We start from the raw sequence: 24,348 nt of genomic DNA, 5'->3' as shown, positions 1-24,348 counted from the left end.
CTATCAAGGATATTTTCAAAGAGTATGTGGTCTGAGTTTCAAATGAAATCGTCACATTTTTAAGAAATTCAGCCTCCTGATTAAAAGAGACATCCACTTCATAGGGGCATAATCCAATGTAATTCTGGTCTACTAGGTTACTCAGAAACACTGGGTACTAAGATAAGGGTGAATAGGTACGTGTCGATTGACCCTTTTTTGTTGAAAGAGGAGGTGAGGCTCAGCTGATGCAATTCTGTGTTCTTTGAATCTGCCTTAGCCAGCAGCCCAGCCTTAGGCCCCTGGGCTTCCTCTGTGCTTTTTCTTCCTGTGAGCACAGAGCGTACTCATCTGGACTCTGCCTTGTTTCTACCTTTCCTGGAAGACAGAGTAAGGAAACTGACTAGGTCAGTTTGTCTAGATAAAGAAACAGGAATGGCATCCTTAAATCTTTCATCCAGGATTCCCCAGCCCTTGAACACAAGAGCTGGCCTTGATATTCTGACTGCAGCCATTCCTAACACACCACCATTTTTAGACACCAGAGATGTCACAATGATCACTACTCAGAGCAGATATGATTGTGGCTGCGGCACTTACTAAAAGGTCTACTAGCAGTATGGGGACATCTTTGTTTCCTACAAACATACTCTAATGGTCTTGCAACACTTGAGTCCTGAGGTGCTTCAGCCGCCCACCCATCCGTTCATGGCTCATAGGTACCATGTAGTACACAACTTTCTTTTAAGTTTTCTGTTTTCTGGATTCACCTGGAGACCTCTACTCCCGACAGGATCTCACTATATAGTTTTAGTTGGCCTGGAACTTGCTATGCAGACTGGGCTGGAACTTACAGATATCTGCCTGCCTCTGCCTCCTGAGAGTTGAGATTAAATTGAGTGGGTCATGACTCTCAGCATGAGACCTCACTTTTGTCTCATGACAAAAGACCTACTGAGAACTGGATCTCAAAAGACCCTTTACTTGACTCTTGACTCTATATGGCTCAGTCAGAGTCTTTCTGTTTCCTCTCCATATACTCATCCAGTTATTGTTTTGTAAGACCACCTCCGGTTTTGAAGCCTTGAATGATGAAGACTGAGGGTTACAGGAAGCTAGAGCTTCCAGTAGGCCCATGGGGCAGTGAGTCAGAAGTGTCTGCAATCAGCAGTGCACTGACTCATTAAAGCCAAAGATAGTTGCTACAGCTTAGATCTTAAATCTGCCCAAAGCCTGTGTGTTAAAGGCTTTGGTCCATAACCTGTGATGCTATTGAGAGGCACAGGTCCCATGGAGGAAGTTAGGTTGCAGGGGACTCTGGCCCTTTCCTTTCTCGTTTTTGCTTCCATCACCATGTACCACCCCATGCACTTCACCAAAAGCCTGAAGACAAGTGGGCCAAACCATCAACTTAAACTCCTTAAGCTATGAACCAACAAAATAAACCTTTCTTCATCATCCTCTTTCTCTTCCTCTGCTCCCTTTCTTGTTTTGTTTCTGAGACAAAGTTTCATTCATGTAGGACAAGATGGCCTCAGTCGTGCTGTGTAGGTGAGTTGGCCTTGATCTGATCTCTTTTCTAGCTTTCGTTGGGATTATAGACATGTGTCATCGCGCCCGGCAAATCTTGCCTTCTGACATGTTGTTTCTCAGAGATATTTTGTTAGAGTCACACAAAAGCTAGCCCACATGGAGGGTTTGTCTGAGCTGTCGGGATCTTCTGTCCGCAGGCTCCCACATGGGGGCTTCAGTCTGATGTGAGGTCTGATGCCACCATCTTTCAGATGAGGTACCAGAGACCCACAGTCTCACAGAACTCTGCTCTGTTTTCTGCCCCACCCAGCAGGGCATCAGAACTCTCCAAGTCAATTCCACCAAGCTCTAATCATTTTTATTATTTATTTGTGATTTGTGTGTGACACGTGAGGCCTTTGTGTTTCTGCACTTGGGTGCTCTAGACCTTTTAGAAAGCCTAAGGCTTGAACTCCAATCCTATAGAAGATCTAACTGTCCCCCATCCCAGTCAGGGGTGTTTCACCGGGGCTCTAGATGCAAAAAGATGCAGGCGTTCCTCCACTGTGTAGGATAAAGGCAAGAAAGGGTGGAATAAATGGGTCATCGCTTATTAAACATAATTTTTACAACCAGACACGCTTATTAAAAAAAAAAAAAACAACAGTCTCTTGAGGTGAGGGTATTGTTCTCATGATACTAAGGCCCAGTGTGAGTGACTTTCAGTTAGGGCTTAAGTGACTTGCCCAAGCACGCAAACTGCAGAGCCAGAGTTAGAATCTCTGCTTTCCCTCCACTATGCTAAAGTCAACATTCCTGGAGATGCCTTGAATTTGGGCTGCCGTTTCTTCATGCAGTCATCTGTTACTGCTTTGGCCGCTTTATACATGGCGGCGTAGTCTTCCTGCCTTCTCGGACCTGTGTAGTGGAATTTAAGGGTGTTAACTCACCCGTGCCAAGACCTCATGAACTGCTGCTCTCCGCAGGCCACATTCCTGTAGCAGGCATCTTTGTACAGGTCTCCTGTACATGCTTGCAGGCGTTTTCTCGAGTGCGTGTCTAGGTCTGTTGGCTTCTCCAGCACCAGCTTCCTCAACCTTAAGTGAGGTTTTAAGATTTCTCTCCAAAGTGATTTCCTTCAGATTTGTGCTTCCAGTTGCAACCTATGACTCTTTTCCATTTTCCTTGTATAAAGTATGGGTGTGAATGCCCTGTTTTCCTATTTCCCCCCCTCATTCCCTTGAAAGATAGGACAGAGAATTTCAGTAGTAATTTTCTTTTTCTTTTATTGTTTTATTGTTTTTTTCTTTTCTTCTTCTTCTTCTTCTTCTTCTTCTTCTTCTTCTTCTTCTTCTTCTTCTTTTCATCTAGCCTGGTATGATGATCATTTTTGTGCACACTTCTCTGAACCCCTCAGGTTTTTCTCTCCTTGTGAAGACATGTATTTTAGGACATGTGCTCCCTGCTCTTGTCTTCTGACCAATCCTCTTTGGGATTTCAAACATTTTCTTCACAGTTATAGGATGTAGATATTTTAGAACCAGACACTAAAGATATCCTGTGGTTTATCGAGGTCAACTGCATTTTTTTTATTCATATTTAGAGCTCTGAGTTTGTAGACTTTATTTTGATGTGTGTTGTACAATAGGTGTCTGTCATTCCTGTCTGGAAAGATACCCAGCTGGCTCCGCCCCATTTCTGAGCATAGCTTCTGTTCTTCATGGATCCAGATGACATCTTTGTCATCTCCCAGGTCACATATGTGTATATTTCATTTCTGTGTCTACAGCAATCAGTCAGATTGAACAATGTGACTAATGTCCAGACTTGTACTAATGCCACATTTTTTGTTACAAATTACATATTTCTGACAATTTTTTTCAATTGTCACCATTTGTCAGTATTGCCAACCTTTCATTTCTCTATATGAACTGCAGAATCAACTTATCAAGTTCTTCAAGAGAAAATATGAATTAAATTTATGCTTCACTCTAGATACAACGAACATGTTCAAAATGTTGAATTTTCTCATCTATAAACATGAAAATGGATCTATCATTAGTTGTCTTTTCACTAGAATTTTATGTATCAGTCATATACATTCTAAAATAGGGGTTTTTAAAATTATTATTATTTTTTGCTATTGTCAAGGATTTCTCATTTAGAGGTAATAAAGACTTCACTATTTTTTGTTCCTTAAACACTTGATTTCTTCTACGATCACATTTTTGCAGTTTGAACTTCTTGTGTGCTGTCAGTAGAAAGCCTTAGTGATGCTAACACTTTATTGTCAACTTCATGATCTTTTGATATTAAGTAAGTATAATGATCTCTGGGGGATGCTGGAGAATATTGTAACTGCAAAAGAATTCATATTTAGGGCTGATTTTAAAAAATTGGAGTACAATTTCTGCAGCTATTAAGCACATAGATTTATGTAAGCATTTGAGTCTGCTTACATGCTTAATAAACATGTGAGTCTGCATTATCTGCTTTTAAGGTCAATTCTATTGATAAACAATTTTAGCAACAATTAAGCCCCACATTCTTGGTACTAATCTCTAATTAATCATCCTACCCCTTATGTGAAATATTTTATTAAAGATTTAGATAATAGATAATAATTTTAAAAGATTTATCTGTTTTTCTTATATATGTATGAATATGAATGCTTTGCCTGCATATCTGTATGTGTACTATGTACATGCATGATGTCTCCAGAGGCCAGAAGAGGGCATTGAATTCCCTGGAACCGGAGTTGCAGATGGTTGTGAGCTGCCATGTGGATGCTGGGAACCAAACCCAGGTCCTCTGGAAGAGCAGCCAGTGCTCTAACTGAGCATCTCACTATCCCCAACATCGTATTTTCTATATATTATCCTTATCTACTTTTATTACTGAGGTTGCATTGGGCCCCTAAAATGTGTTGGAATTATTTCTCTCCTACCTATTTTGTAAAATGCTTAATTTTTATTTTATTTCTTTATCTTGTATATGTGTGGTCATGTGTGCATGTGGAAGTCAGAGTATATTTTGCCAGTCCTTGCCATCCACCATGAGCATCCTGGGAATTGAACTCAGGTTGTCAGACTTGGCAGCAAGTGTCTTTACCTTCATAGCCATCATCTCACTGGCCCAAGAATACTTTCTATATGGTGGGAGTTATATAGTCCTTAAATACACACACACACACACACACACACACACACACACACACACACTGGAGGAAGGAGGAAGAGAAGAAATGAGGAGAGGAAAGACTTCTTTTTATAAAGTCATAGGTTCAGTTTAGATTTTGTTCTTGATTCCATTTTTAGAAATTGATATATTTATCTAAGAAATCCAGCCAAGTGTGGTGGCACACACCTGCGCTTCTTGTTCTTGAGAGGTGGAGTCAAGAAGGCTCAGGATTCAAGGCCATCCACAGCGCCACGGGTAGCTTGAAGTCAACCTGGGCTACACAAGACCCTTCTCAACAAACAAGCAAATGAATAGCCCCAATAAATTAGAAAAGAAAGGGAAAGAGAAAGACATTGTGTCTCATTTGCTGTTTCACACATACCTTTTCAAAGTTGCTAATCCTTTTAAAACCAACATTTTTTTTGAAAGCAGCAAATTTGAAATGTGTCTACATAGCTTTCCCTGGCTCTTGAGATCTCTACTGAACCTTGCAGCTGTGTCTTCTTTCCAGTTTTTACAAAGGCTTCTTTGTTTTCCGCTCCAGTGGTATCTGCTCTGACCGTCCTGTCTTCCCACTGCCTCCTCACTTTCCTCACCCCACATCTGCCTCCCCCGTGGCCCTTTGTGTGCTATGGGAACTTCGCCTTGTGTGTGACGCTCTTTGTAGTCCTAACTCTGATCATCCGTTCCCTCCCATTAATCCCATTTCATATCTCAATTTCCCATCAGTGTCATTTTTAGTGACTTTAAAAGATAGAACAACTTTTACTTCTCCTTTGATAATTCCATACATGTAAGCAATCCTACACATTCCAGTTTCCCACCTCCTCCCCCAGGCGGCTCCCCTCAAGCCCCTTCTCCTTTAACTCTCTTGATACTATTATCAGTGCAGACTTACTTACATCTACTGACTCATTTTCTAATTTAAAAGAAAAACGAGTTGTTAGTTTCTATTTCATTACAATATTAATAAGATTAAGTTCTCCATACCAACCTGTCTTGTGTGCTGCTGTTCAACGGTCTGCCAGCTTGACAGTGTTCTTGAAGCCTCGGGTCACCAAGCCGTTTCCTTTTGCTAAGCTCTTTCTGCTCTGCCCTCACTCTCTGCATATATACAGTTTATTTCATCGGATGTCATATCTCAGGATCACTTGAGTGATGAGTTGTGCCTGTTCGGGATTTGCTGAGACCAGGCGTGTTCAGAGTATCGTGGCCAGAGCATCCAAGCTCCAGGATTGTCTTGAATGCACATCTCAAAGTGCCACATTGAGAAACCTCCACAAATGTGAAATCTTTGGTCCTTGCTCCTTCCAAAAAGGTAGATAGACATGGGACAAATGTGCCTCCACCTCTGTGTGGATGTGCTCCTTGTTAAATGATCAACTAGTGTCTTTATAGTAGGCAGGCATCTTCCAAGTTTCTCTTGTTTCTGTTTCAGGTCTATTATTAGCCTTTAGGTCCTTAAAAATCTGTATTTCTTTGGTAGATAATATTAGAATTTTAAAAAATGTTAATTCTAAGATTTTCTATTACATGACTGACTATATATTCATTCTTCACCTTCAGTGTAAAGATTAGCCATTTTTGCCAATTGTAGAGAATTAGTGCCTTTGTTACCTTGTCTCTCTTGTGGTCTGTTTTTAGAAATTGACTGTGTGACTTTCACCACCTTTGAGTTTGTTTGTTTGTTTGTTTGTTTGTTTGTTTTGTTGAGATGGGGTTTCTCTAGACCAGGCTGGCCTCGAACTCACAGAGACCTGCCTTTGCTCCCAAGTGCTGGTATTAGTTTGTTTTTCATAGCCACTCCCTTCATCATGAGCCTCGTGTGGTTATCTTACATTGGGCTGCAGCTCATTAACTCCCAATTCCACGGTGTCTAATCTGGGCAACACTAGTCACAGAAGCTTCAGTTTTGTCACTGTATTTTTATTCCCTTAACTTTCCCTTAATTGCCCCTGTGCTTGTTTTATAACTTTGTCCTACTAAAGCCCAGAATATAATAGTTTAGATCCCTTCTATCTTCTCAAGATGTTGGGAGCTGATTGCTTTATCTATTTGGCCTTCCTTCGTGGAGGAGCTTGTATTTGTATCTGGGGGATTACCATTCATAAATGTGTACTAAAAATGTCATAGGGAATTTTCGCTTTCTTTGTGGGGATTTCATAGTCGTCTCATATTGAATAAAGCAGATTTTCTTTTGCTCCTAAGAAAGATTGTTGTGGCCTGGAGCTAGGGCTTAGTCAGTAGAGTGCTTGCCCAGCAGACAGGAATCCCAAAGTCCATTGCATTCCTAGCACCACATAAACTGGTGTGAATTCCCAAGTCCATTGCATCCCTAACAACACATAAATGGTGTGGTGGTCCATGCCTGTGATTTGAGCCCTGTGTAGACAGAAGTTCAAGGTCAACCTTGTTTACCAGTGAGTTTAAGGCCAGCCTGGGCTACCTTAGACTCTCAAAAATAATCCATATATATGAAACAGAAGATGGACAGAAGAAGGAACCTGCTGCAGAACACTGTCCCCTAAAGAACAGCTCTGTGTTTGTTTCTTCTCTCAGGATGGGATGGAGGACCATGGTTAGGAAGTCACCTCATGCTTCCTCTCCACAAAACTGGTCCTGACCAAGTCCTTAGCCCTCAGCCGCCAACTGCTCTTGTTTGCTTTCCTTTGTCAGCCACTAGCGTGAGGGACAGGCTTCTTCCCTGGAAAGGTTCAGTTTCCAAGAGCTTAAAGGGAAAGATGTGTCAGGTGGGCAGGCGAGTGGGAGGGTGGCAGTTCGTGAAGCCGTAGCCTCCAGAGCTGCCCGGAGTCCAGCAAAAAGACCCTGCTTGTGAATCTTGTCTTTTCATTTGGACTCAGAAAACTTTTTGTTGTCATTGTTGACTCTGAAAAGGGAGCTTCTTCTTCTTCTTCTTCTTCTTCTTCTTCTTCTTCTTCTTCTTCTTCTTCTTCTTCTTCTTCTTCTTCTTCTTCTTCTTCTTCTTCTTCTTCTTCTTCTCTAGTTTCCAGAAGTGAGTTTACCTGGTTTTTCTTCGACAGGGTTCCTATTACCTGATAAGAAAGGAGAAGCCGGGGATGAGTGAGGCTCCGGCTCCTCCCTACTCTGCAGTCTGTGGTGAAGATGTGGCGTTTATAAAGACACAGTTTAAATTTTTTAAGTTATATTTTAGGGTGTGTGTGCACGTATGGAAGCATGCTTCATGTAGTGAGCTTGTGGAGGAAGAGAGAACAACTTGGTTCTCTCCTTCTGTCTTTGCCAGGGTTTGTATTCCTGCATAAAACATCATGACCAAGAAGAAGGTTGGGGAGGAAAGGGTTTATTCAGATTATACTTCCACATTGCTGTTGATCACCAAAGGAAGTCAGGAAAGGAACTCAAGCAGGTCAGGAAGCAGGAGCTGATGCAGAGGACATGGAGGGATGTCATGTACTGGCTTGCTTCTCCGGGTTAGCTCAGTCTGCTTATGGAACCCAGGACTGCCAGCCCAGGGATGGCACCACCCACAAGAGGCTAGGCCCTCCCACTCTTTATCACTTTTTGAGAAAGATGCCTTACAGTTGGATCTCATGGGGGAATTTCCTCAACTGAGGCTCCTTTCTCTCTGATAACTCCATCGTGTGTCAAGTTGACACAAAACCAGCCTGCACACCTTATATCAAGGGTCCCTGGGACTGAACTCCGGACATCATCAGGTTTGGCACACAGCACCTTTACCTGCTATGCTATCTCATGCGCCCCAAACATAACATTATTAGTTACTATGGAGAATAAAACATGAGGTGTGTGGGGGGGGGGGAAAGGCGGCAAACTTCTTATGTTTGTACTTTGAAACTTTTTGATTGCTCCTGCGCACTCTCCTTACCAGTTTTCTCCCCCATGAAAGAGCTGGCCCCAGTGGCATGCATCTCTTCCGATATTGTCGAACATTGTTTGTGAAATGCTGTGAATAACAGTGGCTCATGGGTAGAGGAGAGTATGCTGGCCTTTCTAGATGCACTTGTGGGATTGGGGGCTAAAAGAACTCAAGCAGGAATCGGCAGAAGCCTTCAGGCTGATTATAAAGGGGGAAATAGAATATATTTAGGACAGCTAGACCACAGACTTCTCTTGCCCTCAAAGGCTTAAAAACCTCCAAATTAAACCAGGACTTACTCTGTTATTGTCACAGCCCGACCCAGAGCAATAGCATGCACACAGCATATAATGACCAGCCTTTGGAAAGTCAGTGAAAACAAGCAAAACCACTTGAAGCTTTGCAACTTCCCCCTCATCCACATGCGAGTCTATGGTTAGCAGCAACTCAAAAACTATTTCTACAGCCTGTCCTAAGTGTACTTTCCCCGTTTGTTATTGCCAGGAAATGAGTTCATGGTTAAATTCATGGACCCAATTATTTGAATTCACTGGCTCTTAGCTTCCCTTTTGAGTTTACATTGACAACAGTTCCTGCATTCGCATGTATGATCGCCCTTTGCTGTTTAAATAGTGCTTTCATTTGTGTAATTTCATTTGAGCCTTTATTGAAACCCCTCATGAAGCAAGCCTGAGGAATGATTGTTGTCATTTAGTGGAAGGGCAAGCTGAGATTGAGACGCAAATGGGTTCATTTACACCCAACAGAAAAAGCAACAGTCAGATAATCTGACATAAACATATTAGAAACGCATATATTAGATACAAAGGCCAACACATTTAACATGTGTATGCTTTCTTTCTCTGTGTATGCGTGTATAGTGTAGGAAGAAAATAAAAATACAATAGATTCCTTCTGTATGCTATAAAGTTCAGAGTTATCAAAATGGGACAGACTGCCAGGGACATGGTATAGAATTAAGAACATAGACCCTGGGGCTGCACTATGCTTACCTTTTAAACCCAACCAGCGTGCTATGACAACACCATGCAGAAGCCAGTTGTAGGCACTCTGCTCTGCACTCCAAAGCCTCAGTGAGCATCCAGTACCACTCACAAGGCAGACATACAAATGCAAGAACCTCCAGATAATTTCAGTGGAGTAGAAATGAAATGTCCTGTCAAACCTGCCTGAATCTAGGCCCCAAGTAGGAGAGGAAGTCTGTGATCTTAAAACGTTTATTATCGTGGTGGAAAGGGGATGAAGCTGTACCCTGTGTCCTCAGGGTGGGCCTGAGGTTAAATATCTTTTGCAAAGAGGAGGGTCTGGGAAGAAATGCTTAATTGGCTATGCCCTCCAGCCTTTCGGTATCTCATTAATATGGATATCTCTTGAGGCTCTGTGGCCTGTAGTCACACCATCTACCTGTGCTACCTGTGCTGCATGACCTAAGGCTGAAAACCTTTCTTTGGGAGAGGCTGTGGATTAAGTAAAAGGAACCAGGGCCCAGGATCAATGCCAAACACCTACCATCCCATTAGGGTATTATCCTGGGTTCGAGGCCTGTACTCGACCAGGTACCCAGCTGCCTCTCACAGCCCACTGCCCCACAGAATATGGCACCAAGGCCATATTCAAGTCAAAGTCTTATTTGTGATATGCATGTCAAGGGTTTCCCTCCAGAAGCTAAGCTCTTCTGCTTCTCCTAAGTCCATTAATCAGAAAATAAGATGGGTGGATATATCCTTGAACTGGGTACAGTGGGACCCAAAAAACATTGAGTTTATCATCTGTCTTCTGCCTTGGGGGAGGGAGGATAAGCTGAAATCATCCTGTATATATTTATATATCCTCATATATAAATTATATTTCTCCAAGGGGCCTCCTAAGACAACCTCACAGAAGTTTGATTAAACCAGTTCATCACTATCAAGAAGATATTTGTATAAATTTTTACACTCCCAAATTTGGAATCTTCTTTTTTTCATCCCTTTGAGGAGTCTAGACCATGGTGTGAACTTACCTGATATATAAGTTATAAGCAAAATGTTTATATTGCAAACACCTAGTAAGATTCATTCATCTGTAACCTGGATGTAGCCTTGGAGACAGCCAGAACATTATAATTTGAATTGTTTAGAATCTAAAAAAGTTTAACTCATGACTTTATTTAAAGGTACATACACAACTCTGTCACCATGAATGCGTATTGCACTCGGCAATGTCCATGTCCACTTCCTTAATGAGTTATTTTGTCCTTTCTTTCTAGGTCCTTGGATGTGGTTCTATTGCCCAAGCAGTCCTTAGTCGAGGACATCTTGGTGGAATCATCACTATCAATATTGGATTTGCAACAGCAGTTGTGATGGCTCTTTATGTGACTTTTGGTGTCTCTGGTATGCAGTAGAACTCCTTATCACAACTATTAACAACAGTCTCAATGTGCTAGCAGGGTTGGCCACTTTGCATGCTTTATTTATGGCTATTGTCTCAACAATCCTGCAAGAATATGTATTCATCTCCTTTTTATAGATGGTAAAGTTTAAATACCAGCAAATGGTCAGTGGCTTCTGCTAGGTAGGGCTAGCACTCACACCTGAGTCATCCTTGGTGGCTGCAGTGTATTGTCCAGTAATCAGTATTTTTTATTTTATAAATCTCATGCTTGGAAGCCATGTGAACAGCTGAGCAAATGTCACAGCAGCAGAGGCAAGTCCCTGGGCTTTTTTCAGCTACAATCAGAGAAGCTAGGTCTTGTGCAAGGTCAGCTCGTCTTCATGACAGTGTGTATCTGAGCTAGAAAAACATTAACCTAATCCTTCCCTGATAGCTAGGTTGATAATAGCCACCCGCAGGGTTTTGCAAAGCAAAATGCTGGGATCCTATTGAATTTAGTCTGGAAACTGGTCAGAAGAGGGCATTGAGACCCCTTGACATGTTAGACACTGTGCTGAGCATGGGACATCCTTAGTCATCTCTCTCCCTCATAACAACATTCTGTTGGAATGTGTTGTTTTCATATCCTACACACACACACACATACACACACACACACACACACACACACACACACACACACAGATGGGCTGAGAGATAGTCCTTAAATTGCTATAAGTCCTGCATTTGACAAAGAGACAGAGCAAAGTTGAGCCTCAATGGTCTATTAGGGCCAAAATAACTCTGAAAAAAAGTTTCCTTAAGGTGAGTTGGCTGTCTTGTGGTAAATATGCTACTGGAATGCTAAAGAATGATGCCCGGACTCTCTGTAGCCTTGTGGAGTGGATACTGCAAATGTTCCTTTACTGGATGACAACATTTCCATGATTATAGGAAGAAAGCCAGAGTTCTATGTTTGTGATGTGTTTGGTATGAGCAGTGTATCCAGTCAAGTTGTCAAGCTTTTGCTATGACTCCGGCATCATACCACTCACCATAAGGAAAGCATAAGATTTACTGGAAGTTTTCCCTGTTCATGCCAACGCTAGGTTAGTGTTGGGGGACCATGACACCAGGCATGAAATACACTCTTGAAACAGGTGGTCAAGATGTTCCATTTCTATCCCCTACACCTTCTGGCACACTTGGATACATATAGTCTTGACACAATATATTCTGTTATGAATATAGGAACATTTTCAGTCATTTTTTTAAAAGATGGAGACAAGGTATAGAGTATTGGTTCTCAGCCTTCTTAATGTTGCAACCCTTTAATACAGTTCCTCATGTTGTGATGAACCCCAATCATAAAATTATTTCATTGCTACTTTGTTGCGGGAAGTATTAAAATCGACCAGCAGTTCCTGTGCTACTGCCTGCACCAGTGGGCCACATGGCACCAGAGCTCCAAAATCTCTCCACCTAGCTCACTAAGTTCTCACTGGCGGGTCGCTACCATGCCAGTCCCATGCTTTAAAACCCCACAGCCTTTGTGGTGCACGGATGGCAAACCTACCATACCTTTCTCTCTGGAACCCAGTAGAGCAGCAGTGGGAAGGAAACACCACACAAACTTATTTCAGAAACAATGGTAACTCAATCGCTGGGCACAACAACTAGAATCTTAATCTTGTATCTACATTAAATCTAAATCCTCCAGTGGTGAATCCTGGCGGATCCACCATAGAAATCAGGAGACACAAGTAGCTACATCTTGTCCTCATGCTGTCTTTGTCCAAAGAGAGCTTCTCTCTCTCCTGCTTCCTCTCTTCCCCTATCCAACCCGGAAGTCCCTCCTACTTGCCCAGTGATTGACTCCTTTATTCTTTAGGGGATGGCTCACAAGAAGTCACCTGAGTAAGTGACTCACTCCCAGGAAAGCGGAATTAACATCAAAATACAAACAATACCAGGTCCATCCACAACACTACTTTATAACTGTAATTTTGCTACTGTTATGAATCATAACATAAAGATCTGATAAGCAGGATATCTGATATTTAACCCCTGTGAAAAGGTCTTTCAACTCAGAGAGGGGTCGCAACCCACTGGTTTGGAAGATTTTGCCTACATGATACCCTGAGCTGAACAATGACACGTTACCATGTGGGACTTGGATTCTGTCAGGTAGTTGACCCCTGTCACTGCCACTGCAGCTCATGGATCTTTGCTTTCATTGTTATATTTGGGGACTTTGGGAGTCACTGTAAGGGAAAGAGTAGGAAGAACCAGCGGGAAGGATAAGAGGGAATAGGAAGATGGCAAAGAGCTATCCCACCTGGCCTGTGTACTGAGACTAAATCCTTGAGAGTGAGAATCGGAGAGGCTTTGGGTCTGACCAAGCTGTTTATGAGCGACTAAGAGGGTCCCAAAACACAAGTAAAATGGTGGGTGAGCCCAGCTCAGGATAAGGTAGTGTGGAGTTGGAGTGGAGGCACCTATCACGCCTCTGTTTGGAACTAGCATAGTTCATGCCCTGAGGACCTATGACTTGGGCATGCACTCTCCATGACAGCTATGCAGTCTACAGCATCAGTCTTGGCATCAGTGGCCTTGGGAACCAGAGAAGATCATTGTGTGGGAGGTGTCTATCAAGGTGGCTGTACCTAACAGGCTTTGTAGCCACATGGGAAGCCCTTTTTGAAGACTCAAAACCAACCAGTGCATGCTGTACATGATTATACATGTGATTCCATTTTGTGGCCACAGGCTGATAGAGTCAGTGGCCTTTCACTTTTAAGTACAAAGATTCAATTTGCTGTAAAGGAGGTTTAGCATTCTGCTCCATTGTGAATGTGCCAACCAGTCAGGGCTTACCATAACCTGATTATGTAGCATGCTACTCCAAGTATGTAGGCTGCCTGGTGGTAACTATTTTTTTAAAGTGTGTGTGTGTGTGTGTGTGTGTGTGTGTGTGTGTGTGTGTGTGTGCACATATGTCATGGAATGCAGGTGGAGGCCAAAAGTTATCTCCTTTTACCATATGAGTCTCAGGGACTTGAACTTGGGTTGGTGGGGTCGGTGGCAAGTGCCTTTACCTTACCCTCTTAGGCATCTCCGTGGATCATGTTAGTAGCTACTTTTGATGTTGCATTTTGTAAATGAATTAATTGAAAAGGTAGAATAGCTTTGCTTGAAGACAGGATAAATGTAAGATATCTATTTCAGAATTGTGCAAGAATGATGAGAAGGGGTTTTCCTAGAACAGAATCTTAAGAATTCACTTAGCTCGCCCAAGATCTACATCGTGGGCCTGTTGGACTCCAGTTGTTTGTGGATAATATGTTCATCAAAGCAACCTTGGTAGAGCCAATGTTTGAGGGCAGGACTCTCTGACCCTGGTGCTCATGTTCTTTCCACCACACTGCTCTGGCCTTGGCTTTGCAGTAAGCGACTCAGTTCTGGGGGGTGGAAGCTCTGTAGCCCATCTGGACTCCAGCCGTTGCTCCTCCTACATTTGTGAACCCTCTGTTGTCCCCTATCTCCTTCTTCTCATTAGTTTTCAAAGCTTCCTCCTAGACCTACCTCCTCTGACTCCCAAGCAACTGTAGACTTCCTAAGCTTCTGGCATCTGAATCACCTAAACAAAGCCCCTCAATGATTTCATTGGCTTTCTTATCGAAGATGCCTACCAAGTGGCTGACATTGCATGAGACCTGAGACTAATTAGGCTTTCAGGGTGCTTGCCAGAGACCGCAAAGTGTAAACCTACATGTAGGAAACTCTGTCTTCCAAGAGAGCTTGTTCTAGAAGCCTCACTAGGCAAGGCACTCCTGGGGGCTGGTTTTGATCAGAGGTGACTTTTTAGGTATCTCTTGTCCTTCCATAACGAGTGCCTCCAGGCTGTCTGTCTTAGATCGTTGGTTCTGCCCCTTTGGAGAGGATCAACCATGCCCTTTGTCCTGTCTGGTACCTTCACTCATCTGCTATGCTCAGAGATTCAACTCCTCTAAGCTCAGAGACTCCTCTAGGCTCTCCCCTCTGAAGTCTAGAAATGGAAGGCACTTCATTTGGTCTGTAGGCTGTTATTGGATCCTCTGTCTCATCTTCCCTCGCCTGCCCTGTGTTAACTAAAGGACTCTCCATGCAGCCACAGGAAGAAAAGGAACAGATGCAGTCTGCTTCTAGGATTTTCCTATCAGCCCCTGAGTTTGTCCAAATTCATATTTCCAACCTTCCTACTAAGCTGACTTCTGGAGCCCGTAAAAGCAAGACCCCACAGATGAAGGACTTGTAAGGATCCAGGGAGTCATTCGTGCTTTGATATTTTGGAATTTTCTTGCTCATATTCAGAGTTGAATGGCTACTTTGGTGGCTTAGCAACCAAAACCCATTGTCAACCTCAGGCTGGAGACTCGGGAAAAACATGGCTCTCTGTATGGGGGTGGGCTTCCTGAGCCATGCATGACCATTGAGCTTGCTTGGTTCTGATGAGGGCCAAGATTCAGGATTATCATCTTCCTCATAGTCACCATTGCCATCAGGAGCTGGCATCTCTCTCATTGACATCTAACCTGAGCACCCACATTTCAGTGTGCTCACTTTGAGAACGAGTGTGATGTCCCTTCCATGTGAAATGCCATCCATGCTCTTCAGGTTCACCTTATGCATCATCCCTATCCATGTGCTATAAGGGAGTTTTAGCAATCCTGCTCCATTGTAGATGTGCCAACTAACCAATCAGAGCTCACCACACTTAATTATGTAACATACTACTCAAAGTATGTAGGTGGTAACTATTTTTTTAAGTCGTGTGTGTACATGTGTGTGTGTGCACTCGAGTGCAAGCTCTGACCTGTATAAGTGTACACACACTTAGTTTTCAAGGCAGATACATCTTGCTTTTATATTTATTTTTAAGTGTGTATCTGGGGAGAAGGGGAGGATGTGGGTGTGAGTGCACAGACACGCAGAACAGGGCACTGGATATGTTGGAGGTGGAGTTACAGATGTTTTGAGTTACCTACCCAGTTTGGTTACTGGGAACCAACCTTGAATTCTGTGCAATATGAGTTCCCAACAACTGAGGTATCACTTCAGCCCCAAGGCAGAGAAATCTTTATAAATGTGCTGAGGGAAGTCTAGAAATGAATTAGTGGAACTTGGCTTTAGAATTCAGACAGAGTTGGACTGGAATTTTGGTCCCATCACTCACCGACTAGAGAAAGCTCCCGTTTCTCAGTCTGCTCACCAGTTAACGGGGGCAGAGTCCATCTGTTAGATTCTTAAGTCTAAATAATACCACAGCAACAATATCTGGCAAATCACTCAGTAAATATTGCAGCTGAGTCCAAAGCCACGTGGGAACATCTGTGGCGTTGCACAGAGCAAACCTCTCTCTGGCCTTATGAGTAGCTGGGAATCAGGAAGCTGATCTCACTACCCATGGCTTCGGTTGTGTTGAAGGAGCTGTTGCCACATTTCTGTATGAGAAAACACATTGTTCACGCAGAGGGACCAAGAAGGATCCATTCTGACATGGCAGTCACCTCTGAAAAGGCCCTTCTGCCTCTGGGACAGGCACAGAGAGTCCACCAGGACAGCATGCCTTCCTAGTGCTAAGAATGACTTTATAGCCTCTGGGCATGTGCTAGAAAATTTGTTAGATATATATTTAAACCTCAACTGCTTTATCATGTATTCACAGTAATAGTTTGCAACAATCTACTTGCAGTGTTCTTTAACTGATGGCTAAAACTCCACTTTAGAGAAACAGTGAGCAGCTTACTCATACCAGGAGTTCAAATGTCAGCGTTCCTTTTCATACAGACAAATATTCTAAACGGTGTTTGATGATGCACAGATTATTAGTTCTCCCTTGCCCAACATACACCTGTGTCTGTTTCCCTCTCCCCACTCCCACTTTCTGTCCTCCAGGCTTAACTGTCTCCTCTTTCTTGCAGGGGGCCACATCAACCCGGCTGTGTCTTTTGCAATGTGCGCCTTTGGAAGGATGGAGTGGTTCAGGTTTCCCTTTTATGTGGGGGCCCAGTTTTTGGGAGCCTTTGCTGGGGCTGCAACTGTCTTTGGCATTTACTATGGTGAGTACTGAACCTGAGTCCAAAGATTTGGAGGGCTAGTGGGGCACCCCGTGAAAGCCTGAGCTCTTGGTAGGAAGCAGCGAGACAGAGCAGGAGCAGGAAGCACTGTGACAACAAGGCTGAGTTGTCAACGGGGGTCAATTTATGAAGCCCTTTAACAGCATCCACGAATCTGGTTTTTTAATCTAAAGATGTTCATGTATTTTTTTTAACTTGTGTATATGTTTGTGCACCACTTGTGAGTCTGCTGCTCACCAAGGCCAGAAGGAAGCCTTAACTTCCCTGGAGCTGGAGTTACAGGCCACGTGAGATAGTTACCATGAGGGTGTGGGGCCCAAACTCAGATCCTCTCTGGAAGAACAGCTACAGTTCTTAACTGCTAAGCCACCTCTCTAGATGCCAAAATATGAATCTTCAGGAGGGATAGCACAGCTCTCTAAGAGCCTAATTTCAGGCCCACCCTGCACTACAGTATGAACATAGGCAATGTGCCAGTTGCCTTTCTCCTGCTTTCTCTGACTTGATGAGAAAAGTTCTGCCCAGGTGTGAACGCTGTGGTCCTGTAAATATTTAGAGTAGGAATCGGGGAACATGCATTTGAAGAAGCACAGAAGAGACAGGCTGAGTGGGGACCTCTGCCCTTCTAGCAAACAGCCAGGGCGTCTGCTCAGGAGCCCCCAGTACAATGAGCGCCTGGCAATCACAGCCCCAGGGCTGAGCTATGGCCATGACAGTTACTAACTCTGTGACTTAAAGACATCATTTTAGAATGAAGAAGCAAGGTGGCACATGCCTATAATCCTAGCACCTACGTGGTTGAGGAAGGCTGGATGATCAGGGGTTCAAGTCATTCTCAGCTATAGAGCGAAGTCCAGCCCAGCCTGAGTGACTTGAAACCTTGTCTCAGAATAAATAATGAGTAAGTAAATAAATAAGACATCAGACCTTGTAGGTCTCACTTTCCTTCTCTGGAAAACGAGGGACTCCCAAGGTCCTTAAAGCTAAGAAATCTCAGTATTCGGCAGCACCAACTATTAAAATAGGTTTTTTTTGCATACAACACAAGATGAGCCTCAGAGCATTCTGAGTGGCAAACTGAAGACACTGATAATCCAAACCCCAGGGAAACTAATTGTTCAGAGGGGTTCCTCTCCACAGTGTCACTCTGAGAATTAAATGTCTACGGGAGATTTGATGTTGGACCACAAACTCAGGGAGCCAGCAGCTCAAGAAAGAGAAGCCTAGGTGGGAGCAGCCTGTATCAGTGGCTGCTGGTTCCCTGGCTCTGGGGGCTGTACAGCCCACCCATAGCATCTTCATTATCTGGGTACTTTGTCAAATTCTGATATAAACTTTTAGGCACAACGAAGAGCACCCCAGGAGCCATGACTTCCACTTAGCACAAGTTAAAGTCACACTTTGGTTTTAGATCAATTTGAAAATTCCAAGAATCCCCCACACCAACCCACCCAAAGATAATTGGTTTCCAGGACCCTATAAGGATTCTGCCCAAGTTTAGATGAAGTTCCAGGCCAACCGTGGGCTTTCTGCTTCTGATTCATCATCCTGGGGTTCTCCTGGGGGGAGGGTCTCTAAGACTATCTTACCCTAAAGACTGCTTGGTTTCTATTGATTTGCTCAAGACTAAGCATGAGTCTCTGTCCTCCTTTGGTTTCTGTTGCTGTGATAGAGGAGAATGTTCCTTGTAGAGGAGAGTGTTCCTTTCAGCTTGCAGGCCACGGCCCCTCACCGAGGGAAGTCAAAGCAGGAACTCAAAGCAAGAACTTGAAACAGAAAACAGGGAGGGATGGTGCTTGTTGGCTTACTCGCAGGCTCATTTATAGAAACCTTTCTTGTACAGCCTAGAATGAACTCTTCGAGGAATGGTGCCCCCCACCCCAAGTGGGACAGACCCTCTTTCATCAATTAATAAACAAGACAATCCCTCATAGACATGTCCACAGGCCAGTCAATTCTGGTGGTCTCCCAATTGAGAGTCCTTTCTCAGGTTACCCTAGGCAATACCATGTTGGCAATTAAAGCTGAGAAGGACACCCTCCTTCAGCCCTTTCCAGAAATCACTAATGTCCTCGAGCTCTGTCCTCTATAGATGGACTCATGGCCTTTGCTGGTGGAAAACTGCTCATCATAGGAGAAAATGCAACAGCGTTCATTTTTGCGACATACCCAGCGCCATTCGTATCCATGCCATGTGCCTTTGTAGACCAAGTAAGTGAAGGACCTGCTTTTGGTAGAAATACATGCTAGAAAGTGGGGACGGGGATCGGGCATGGAGGAGGACTGGGTGTGTACTGGAGCAATGTATGCCTGTCAAAAGGGAAGGGCTGCATTTCCCAGTTGGTGTTTCTATGAACTGAGCTTTCTTGGCAGTGATTGGACCTTGGAGATGCTGATGCCAGTAGAAGGGTTCTCAGCTTCCTTTTTAACACACATAGTTGTTTCATATTAGTTATGGTCCAGAAAAAGAGTGTCTGCCTGGACTAGAGGCAAATGAGGTCCACTTCACTTCTGGTGTCTCTTGTGCTCATGGTCTAAGGGTGATAAGTACAAGAGATGGCATCTGTATTTATATCCAAGGGCTGTGAAATATGGTGGTGACCCTGGGGACAGGGGGGTCAAGAATCTACTCTGTCTCTCCATAAGCTCTAGCTTCACCTCACTTTCAAGGGGGCTAAGTGTCTTGACTAGATTGACATTTGAAGTAGTGCCTGTTGGATGGGGCCACACACTTGTAATCCCAGCCTCTGGGAAGCAGAGGCAGGAGCATCAGCACAACTTTTAGGCCAGCCTGGTCTATATAGAAAGTTCCAGGTCAACCAGGGCTGGACAAAGGAGACCCTGTCACAAAGAGCTACAACTCTTCTGGTTGGTTTTGAAAAGATCCACATATCCTCACCATTTTCTTTCCCACTTTGATCACAAAGCAAATCAGGACACAAACCTTCATTGATCTTTCCATGGGTACTCAGCCCCATGTCTGGAGCTTGAAGAATTTGTTACTGCATGTGAACCGCAAAATTCCAAGATCCAGAGTCCGAGTACTTGAACTGAAATAACATTCCTATCCCTGACTCTCTGATTGGTTTAAGCAAATTGTTGAACTTTTTTTTTTTTTAAGTTTCTAACTTTTGGGCTGGAAAGATGGCTCAATGGATAAGAGCTACTGGCTGCTCTCACAGAGCACCTGCATGATGGCTCATAACTATCTGTAATTCCAGTTTCAGGTGATCTGATGCCCTCTTCTGGGCTGTACAGGTACTACATGCATATGGGACACCCATGTAAGGCACTCATACAGACAAAAGAAATATATTATTTGCTCATTTCACTTGGATAAATACCACATGGATAAATATCAGCCTTTGTATCAGGTTCATTGTAAGAGTTAAAAATAATATGAGAAATATATACTGTGAACAGTGTCTGTGAAGAAATGTAGAATGTAGTTGAACAGAGTGTCCACGGAACAAAGTGACAGCCAGATGTGGTGCAGCATGCCCATAATCCCAGCCCCCTCCTAAGAGATTCTTTTTTAAAAGAGCAATGTGATCAATTAATAGTAAAACCAGGCTATAGCATCACATTAGTAACACGCAAGGAACCTACATGTCCTAGAACTATAGAAAGTTTTAGTGGGAAAGACAGAGGGACGAAGCTGCCTGAAGAATGAATGTTGTTGCCATGTGCAATAGTGTATGCATGGGAGGCAATGAAGTAACTGAGTTTTAGATTCCTTTCCGGACACCACAGGTCTTGGGGCATGCTTCTGTGACAGAGAGCCAAAGTCGTCTATATTACACATGCAGTGCGGGAAGTCAGAGACCCTGGGCCGAGATAGTTTGGGGATAGTGTGGGAGAAACATGAGAGAATCCTTCAAGGAGCTCACAAACCATCAAGTGGGAAAACAGAATCGGTTTGATGAGTACAGCCCTCCTCCCCCCACTCCCCCCGAGAAACATGATGGACGGTCAAGTGCTTGTTATTCTTGAAGACGTATGTTTGACTGGGCTCTAACTTAGAAGTAGAAGCTCTCAGTGAGGCCAGCTTGAATCTCTTGGCAATCTGTTCCTGGTGCTCTGTGGATGTCTCCACTCTCTTGTTTAAAACTTTGGCACATTCTACAGCCTCCTCCTTAGCTTTCTAATGTATGAGTGCTCTATCTGCATATACACCTGTGTGCCAGAAGAGGGCATCAGATCCCATTACAGATGGTTGTGAGCCACCATGTGGTTGCTGGGAATTGAACTCAGGACCTCTGGAAGAGTAGCTAGTGCTCTTATCCACTAAGCCATCTCTCCAGCCCCATATCCTTAGCTTTCTTGATGTGCTGTCTCCTCAGAGCAGTGTGTCCGCATTTGTGTTGCAGGACACACACAGGACAGGACCCTGAATCTTGGGTGCTTTGGTCCCAGGCTTCTTTCCTTCTTTGTTTAAGGGCTTTCTGATGACATATTGGTAGGCACTGTCTTCTTAAGAGAAATTGAAAAAGCTTTCAGATTCTGCTAGCTCTTTTAGAATCTAACAGTCGAAGTACAGTAGTATCTGTCAGCCCAGGAACATTCTCGTCTCCTTTTCCCCTTTTCACAATAACCAACGTGACAGCACATCCACAATGCACCTGGAACAGACTTGTGCTTCCCCTCTCCAGTTCTCCGTGGTCTATAACAAGAATGCCCTTACTTACTCAAATAGCAGGCATGCTCTGCTGCAGGTCAGGGCGCTTTGCCTCATGGGAAAATCTTACTATTCCCACCACTGATTCAGGGCACACATCCCTTCCACTCCCCACCCAGAGCATCGGCAGCAACTTTTGAGGCCATTCCTTCCTCATAGAAAATACAGAGTTTGTTCCTCATAAAACCTCCATGAGTCTGTGGCCGGGAATGAGATCTCCAGCTCCTTCTTGACAGAGCGCACGGCCCAGGAGCATCACACACATAAGAAGGAATTTTTTTTCCCAAAACTCTGCTTGCAATACAAGAGGTTGGACACAGGACCTGAAAGTCAGGCTTTCCGTCAATGAGCTGCAAAGAATGAATATGTATTAATGAATGGCCGAGTCTACAGACGAGTGAAGTTATAATCGTGCCAAGTTACATCTCATGAAAAGAACTTTTTGGCCCACACTACAACTGAAGACAACAGCCACTGGAAGTAGTTGTTGGAGGACAGCCTGGTAGCCTCTAAATGGTAGGTTATAAGAACTGTGGGAATGATAAACCCTGGATGATGGGCAGCTCTGGATGGACAGCTCTGGACAGATTACCTCTCAGAATCTTTCCATCTCTGAGAACAGATGAGCTATTTGGAAACAAGTTTAACACTAGGGGGCGCTGGAGCTATGTGAAGGGAAGGGGGTCCAGGAGAGCTGTTGCAAACAGCATGCAAGTAAGTATGAGGAGAGAGGACAGAGAGAGTACATTGCTGAAGGCACATTGTAGTCCAGGTTTGGGGTCTTCACATCTCTGATAACAGCAACTACAGAGAGTGAGATGGGAAAAGTTGATCTTTCTAGCTTCAGAGCACTGGGTCTATTGTTACAGCCCCGCCAGGATGCCCATGGCAGTGGGAGCTATTGAACAAGCAGCACCCACAGAACCCTGGAACACCTAACTGTGTATCAGCTAAATCGACAAGGCAACTGGAGTACCCTGGAGTAGACTTTGGGGATGGGTAAACCTGCAGGGTTTCTTGACAATGGCTTGCTGTTCCATCCAGCCAAACCTGTCTTCTAACAAAGATCAAATCAAGCCGAGCTCTCAAAGGACATCAAGAGAGCTCTCCTGTGAAGGTGGCACTATCCCTCTTTGAGCAAGAGGGAGAAATGCTGGCCACTCAGGCTTGGACGTGCACTGGAACCATCTTCTCTGGTCCTTTCCGTCCAGTATCTTGTTTTCCCAGTCATTCTGAGAATCTGAGGAATGAAGTGGAGCCTCTGGCCCCATGAACTTTGGTGCCACAATTCATCCCTCTCCACTGAGCCCTGGGATGACACTCTTTGGCTTCCCACAGACACATCCCATCTCCCTTCCATTCCTGGGATCCCACTGGTCACAGAGGCATCTCTGACACATAGCACCCCAAAGGCACAATAGCAGCATACTCTCTTTAGAAATCCTGCACTGTTCTAGGGAGACCAGTCCGAGCCCTGCTGTTGTTAACCTGTTTGCCCTTGTGCAAGTGAATGCAGAGCTTCTCAAAGCCTTGGCTTAGCCTTCTGGTAAATGGCACAAATGATACCCGACAGCCCAAGGAAATGACCCGCATTTACCAGGCAATCAACAATAGCAATGTTTCTACCTAGGCCATCTCTCCTTCCCTTTCTCTTCACTTCTTATGGAATCTTGTAGAGTTTCCCATATTCTCCTGATTCCTAGGCTTAGGGTGTTTTGTTACGTGCCTCAGAGAATCACTTGGTATCTGGACGGCAGAGACCTGCCTTCACTTAAACTTTCTTTGCTGCATCCTTATCTCAGAGTGAGGTGCTATTTCCCCCCAGGAGTTGTTGCATTTAAGTAGTTATTATACACTGCTAGGTAGAGAGAATAAATATTAGAAATCACCACCGCTCTAACCATTAGCCAATGCCTGAAGGCACTCTACCTTCCTGTGTCTTTAGAAAGCCCAGTAAAATGCCAACATTCAGTCAGCCAGCACCCTAGAGAGCTGCTGGCTGCTCGGACTGTACTTTGAAGCGCTTTATTTCAGTGGTGTTAGTTGTTGAGCTTTGACTATATTCGAGCATAGTTTCTCAGTCTGTGTGACAGACATTACATATTCATCTAGCTACTACATATTTGTTAGACAACTATGACTCCAACATGTTCTTTAACATCCGGGTCAGGTGTTCCACTGGTGAGTGAACAGGTGGTTCGACGTAACAGGGGAAGAAATAATAAATCAAGTTGAAGCACAAGGACAGCCAAGGGTTCCACTCTGCCACAGACAATCAGGAAGGGCGCTGCAGACACTGGAGCTCCCTGGAGGTGTCTTTCAAAACACAGATTCTTGCTGTGTGGTGGTGCCTCACATTTTTTAATCTTTAATCCTAGTACCAGGGAGGCAGAAGCAGGCGGATCTGTGAGTTCAAGGCTAGCTTGGTCTACAGAGCGAGTTTCAGGGCTGCCTAAGCTACCCTGAGAAACCTTGTCTCAAGGAAAAAATACTGACTATGGCTGTTTTGGAAAGCTGATGAAACACTGAAGAGATTAAACTATAAATTCATCTGCCTCATGCCATCCTGAACACCTCATGCCACCCTGACTGACAGGTGCCATCCTGAACACCTCATGCCATCCTGACTGACAGGTGCCATCCTGAAC

The 24,348-nt window shown here is 44.0% G+C and overlaps 1 protein-coding gene across 1 annotated transcript in view; it reads left to right on the top strand.

Annotated features, from left to right (window-relative positions):
• Window positions 1-24,348, top strand: part of Aqp9 (aquaporin 9) — a 36,714-nt gene that overhangs the window by 5,776 nt on the left and 6,590 nt on the right. Inside the window, exons 2-4 of the mRNA XM_076926235.1 lie at window positions 10,797-10,923; window positions 16,867-17,004; window positions 19,115-19,233. Of these exons, the coding sequence (XP_076782350.1) occupies window positions 10,797-10,923; window positions 16,867-17,004; window positions 19,115-19,233 (384 nt within the window). The remainder of the gene's footprint in view (window positions 1-10,796; window positions 10,924-16,866; window positions 17,005-19,114; window positions 19,234-24,348) is intronic.

This window comes from Arvicanthis niloticus, chromosome 27 (assembly GCF_011762505.2).
Source record: "Arvicanthis niloticus isolate mArvNil1 chromosome 27, mArvNil1.pat.X, whole genome shotgun sequence".
Lineage (NCBI taxonomy): Eukaryota > Metazoa > Chordata > Mammalia > Rodentia > Muridae > Arvicanthis > Arvicanthis niloticus.
This window is presented reverse-complemented; position numbering and strand designations above follow the sequence as displayed.